The sequence below is a fragment of the Penaeus japonicus genome, unplaced genomic scaffold (genome assembly GCF_977035675.1).
Source record: "Penaeus japonicus unplaced genomic scaffold, GWHDUDI00000001_assembly GWHDUDI00000009, whole genome shotgun sequence".
NCBI lineage: Eukaryota > Metazoa > Arthropoda > Malacostraca > Decapoda > Penaeidae > Penaeus > Penaeus japonicus.
Window position 1 is genome coordinate 37,027,868 of NW_028234411.1, and position 5,000 is coordinate 37,032,867.

The following is a 5,000-nucleotide window of genomic DNA, read 5'->3' on the forward strand; positions in this document are numbered from 1 at the left end:
AAGCAATAACATTAATGGAACTTAGTTATATTGTTTACTACCTGCTTGATAGATTTTATCATTTACTCGGTTACAGTTTATTGTACAATTTTATTAGTGCTTTGTAATCCCAAAATACCTAACCTTTTAATTTCCCGATAACAGTAATGTTTTAGGTAAAGCTATCAGATTCCCTCCCCCAATCCTTCCCCCCCCCCTCTTTCCATACCATTAATGCTTCTTGCCAGTCATTTGGGCAAGATTTTGTGGTGGTAGGTGTACATATAATTCCTGCAGGTGCCCCGAGGCCCATACATGCTGGCTCACACGCCATCCCCTCGTACCTGCTGGTCTACCTGGCTACTATGCTTGGCCTGGTCACACTAACACTTGCCTTGACTCTGGTTACCTGCAGATTCTCCAGGTGAGCTCACCCGATTGACAGATGAGTAAGCTAGAAGATATTAGGAGGGATCTAGGTTCAAATGACAAATTTCTTTCTTTCTGAAAGGTGTTCTATCCCATATGAGGTATTATGATATATGTTTGGATAGTCTCAGTACCTAATAGGAAATTAATTCTAATTGTTTTAATTTTAGCTTTTGATAAAAAAAAAGTTTTAGGGGCTTTTTATCCATTGCGTTAAAAGATATAGCGTATGACCTTTTAAATAGAGAGCAAATGTTTATGGAATTTTGTGATCTTAAGATATGGACACAAATTGAAAGGTAAGATGTATGCCATGAATGCTGCACGTCCTGTATGTTTAGCGTATTGTAATTCGCATGATCAGTGTAATATTTGTAGAAGGTAATGTATTTCCGTATTTATTTTGTTAGTATTGATATTCAGTCCATTTTCATAGTACAGTAAATTCATACATCATACAAAAATCTAAACAGTGATTTCCAGTGTTGTTTCCAGCTGTATATCAAGTAACAAAGGCTGACAATTTGCTGGTTGTTTTCGGGGATACTTTTTCATGGGGATTTATAATTACAGGTCGAAACTGTCAAGGTCCGCTGAGGCATCTCCGACACTCTCGCGGTCTACGATGTCCACGAAATCAGCCCACTGCACTGTGGGAGCTATTGCAACAGAGTTTGGCCCACAAGCAGAAGGTGTCTCCTTGGACGAAGCCTCACCTTCTGAGCTGGTCACCCACCCATACCGGACATGCCTACTGGCCCCGTTATACGCGTCCTGCCCCTCACTCCTCCAAGCCACACCAAACTGCTGGGCCGCACAACCCAGCAGTGACAAGAAGCAACCTCCGCCCCACTGCCAGTGTGCTACCACTGAACCCCTCCTCTTCGGACCACCTCCCTGCACACCACACAACCCAGGACCCCTTTCTGCTAGAAGCACATCTTTCAGACCTCAATCTCCCTCAAAGTCCTCGTCGAAGGGGCCGCATAGGTCAGCGCATCATGCCATCGAGCCCCTTGGACACACGGCAGCCACATCCACAGCAGCCTTACCCCGATTACCACAAGCTTCCTACTACGAGGAATCAGTTAAAAAGAAGAGTTGGACATGATTCTTTCGAAAATCCACCCTTGGTCAGACACCCACAGTCACCAGCTCTGCAATCCGAGAACCGCAAGGAAGGTGAGCGCATTCAACCCACGAATCCCCACAGTCGGACACGTCATGGACACCGTCATCAGCAGCATTTCCCAGAAGAGAGAGATTCACATGCACACAGCAGTTCTATAGAGGGACATACAAATGAACCAGCTAAAAGTTCATGGGACCAGAGTACGAGTGAGGCTGGAGTGTCCTGGTCTTCACCAATGGACTCCAATACACCAACCCCGCCACTCTTCTTTACCACGCCCCACCAGGAGAACCAACGCCAGTGACGCAATATTTCCACACAGGGGCATTATGAGGTAAGCAGCTGTTCTGATTGTGTTGTCGCGCAGTGTCTTATGGAGTAAAAAGTTTAGACATTGAAAAATATTGTAGACCAACTTTATTATTCATTTTGCTTTACTCTCCGAGATTATAGATTAATTGTTACAATTTTTCTTTGTTTTGCAGAAAAAAGCTTTATGTTGAATGCAAGAGCGTCCCTGCACTCCACCTGTGAAGTGGAAAAGGAGTGGAAAGATTGATAGTGTGATGACCCATCACTTCTGTCTTGAATAGCTGGTGTTGGTGATTTCAATAATACTCAGCTGCACTTATGGTGCTCCGCTGCTGTCAATGGCACTGCAAGGGTCATGTGACTTAAGTTGTTCCTGAATGGTCAGGCAGCTGGCCATGATTGAAGCTTCAACCACAAGAGGAGTCGAGGAGTCCTGGCCAGAATCATCCAGAGGGTCAAGTGGATTGAATGTCTGGCAAGCTGCAGATAACTAGCAAGGAGCATAGGGTTGTGAGGTGCCACAGTGTAGTGTAAGCAAGCCAAAGAAACAAGTAGTCATAGATATAAGCAAGCCTGCATTGGATCCATGGTGCCTGGGACAGTATGCGCACGTGTCCACCAATTGAGATGCTAAAAGACTGGAGTGAGTTCCTTTCTCACCCTCAGTAGACCCAGCCACTAGTAAGTCCCGTATTGTAGCTGATGACCTTGGTTGGGCTTGCAGAGCCACCACATGGTCAAAGCAACGAATACTGGCCTGTGGGCTGACTGTGCCCTTGCGCCGTCATCACCTGCACATGAATCCATCGGGAAGCATGAGGAAACGTCGTGAGCACCACTGCTCTTCTGGAGCACTGGACAGCTCATACGATCTTCCTTGGACTTGTGTGCTCTGTCTGTGAGCACTTGTGTTCTGAGTTGTGCACGCCAGTTTTGCTTGGTCAGATCCTGGGGATCAAAGAACAAAAGACATGTATACTTGTACATAGCCATATAGACTATATATTAAGCTCTGTGTTTAAAATGTTGTAAGTGTCTAGTGCTTCTGTTCAGCAACAAAATGTGAGAGTGAAGTGTTAGTGTAAATACTGAGGATGTGGCTCGAGCGATGGTGTTTATACACAATGGAATGTGCCTTGATTGACTTTGCATTTACAAGACTAGGATTGGCTAGACCACTTAATTTGATTGAAGTGATTTCATTAGATATTATTCGGTGTATATAATTTGTCTTTCCTTCTTTACTCTTAGTTGTAAATTTCTCTCTTTGTAACATGAGTGAGCATGGAATGATATATTTTGTTTTCAATACAAAGATGAATGGTATAGGGACAGGTGCCAGTTTGTACCAGAACTGCTTGTCTCAGTCTGCTATCTCCCACTCAAAAACATTTTCATTATATTCTTTCGGGTTTAATTGCCTTTAGGGTTGTTCCAGGATGTATTTAAAACATTGACTACTAAAAATAAATAAGTCCTCTTCACTGCATGTCCATAAATGGATTATATTTATAACTTTATACATTTTTCATCATTATTGTACTACAAAAACTACATATATGCATTAAGTTCATGCAAAGGAAGAAATACTGAATTGCCTTTACAATCTTCAGAACTTTATATTTCTTTTTCAGGGGATCCTGTATTGTAAATGGATATACAATATGATCTTCTTAGGTGCAAGTAGTGCCTTGAAATTATTATTTGCCGGTGACTAAGGGGTAAAATTATATGTGGAGATATATATTTATGATAATTAAGATATGACCAAGGAAAATAATAGCAAAAAATACAGCACTCCTACTAAAAATAGCTGTTGGCGAATTCGGTTACCAGCCTAAGTTCATTGATATATTGAATGCCAAGTTCCACTCAGCTTCACTTAAAATCTGAATGTTATTTGTGGCTAGACGTCATCATGAATTTAATTAAAATTACACTAATGGACTTACGGGAGTAACAATAGAAGATATTAAATTATTGTTATATTTATTACATATGGAGTAAAGATATGATAATGTATGCTTTATTTACTCTTTTCATATTTGACATATGAAATATTTCGATGTTTTGAAAAAATTGCTTGTAACTAACTATGAAACTTTCAAACACGTATCGTTCAAGGGATCGTGAAATTAAAGAACAAAATTTACATTAATGTGATAACGAACAAAGCTAACAAAAAATCCAACGATAATTTTCCCCATCACCATATACTTTGATTTGAAGTTCCATTAATGATTTGCCATTTGTAAGAATCTGCACACTAAGAAGCCGTAAGCCAAGGCACTGTTGGACGAGGGTGCCAAGTGTCGTTGTGCTGGCATCCTCTAATATACAAGGTGAGGCACCACAGTCTCCAAAAGTTCATTCTCTTTCCTTATCGTTTTCTACTTGCCGAGCTGGCTGGCTAGCTCTGGTCAATGAGTTTTGTATGGCGCGAGGTTTACTAGAGTATGTTTCTTGGCATTTAGTTGTCTCCCAGTACGGGCAGAAGCCTGATTGGTCTGCCTGGAAGCAGGCTAGTCCAGCATCCTATAGAGGAGGGGTCAGGAACCTTTCTCCACTACCATCGAGGGTTGCCAGGCTCTGCACGGGCTTGGGGCTCTGCCTCCATCCCTAAATGCAAATTCCAGCAATTTACAATGAGACAAACCATGCTGTCACTACCTACAATAAATCGTTTATTTTACTGATATGCTCTTCCCTTTAGGATGGAGGCAGTATTACTTGATCTCATTCCCTGGTTAGTGGCAGTAGTCGCTTGGAACCTGTGCTCCCGCTGCCCCCAGAAACCTAGGCCAGCCTAGAGTAGTCCAAGCAACAATCTCCACTTGGGGAGTTGCACTGTTAAGGCGTGACGGCTGCCTTTATCACCACCACATCTTACTTGGCTCCAGCAGTCGGAGTCGCAGGGATGGAAGGCCCCTCCTCCCTTCGGTGTTGGTGCATGAGGGTCAGCCTGGCTTGTGTCTTGGTCCAGCTTGAGCTCTGCGTAGGCCCACTCTTGTGTGCTTATCTGCCGTCCTATTGTCTCCCTAGCAGGTGTAGTAGACACAGAGATTATATAACCAACCGCAACATTCGTAAACTCAGATGGAGTGGCTACCCATCTAGTTGACTGCCCTGTCATGTGGAGACACCTTCA

At 42.9% G+C, this 5,000-nt stretch overlaps 1 protein-coding gene across 3 annotated transcripts in view; it reads left to right on the top strand.

Annotated features, from left to right (window-relative positions):
• The window catches only part of LOC122251688 (uncharacterized), a 132,184-nt gene that overhangs the window by 126,331 nt on the left and 853 nt on the right, over positions 1–5,000 (top strand). For 2 of the 3 annotated variants that reach the window (XM_043013784.2, XM_043013785.2), the window contains exons 7-8: positions 982–1,874; positions 2,026–5,000. The exon at positions 2,026–5,000 is cut by the window's right edge and continues 853 nt beyond it. In XM_043013784.2, coding sequence (XP_042869718.2) covers positions 982–1,844 — 863 coding nt within the window. In that variant the 3' untranslated portion in view covers positions 1,845–1,874; positions 2,026–5,000. Of the gene's footprint in view, positions 1–276; positions 404–981; positions 1,875–2,025 lie in introns of all 3 variants that reach the window. The other variant, XR_015191281.1, reaches the window with a different exon arrangement.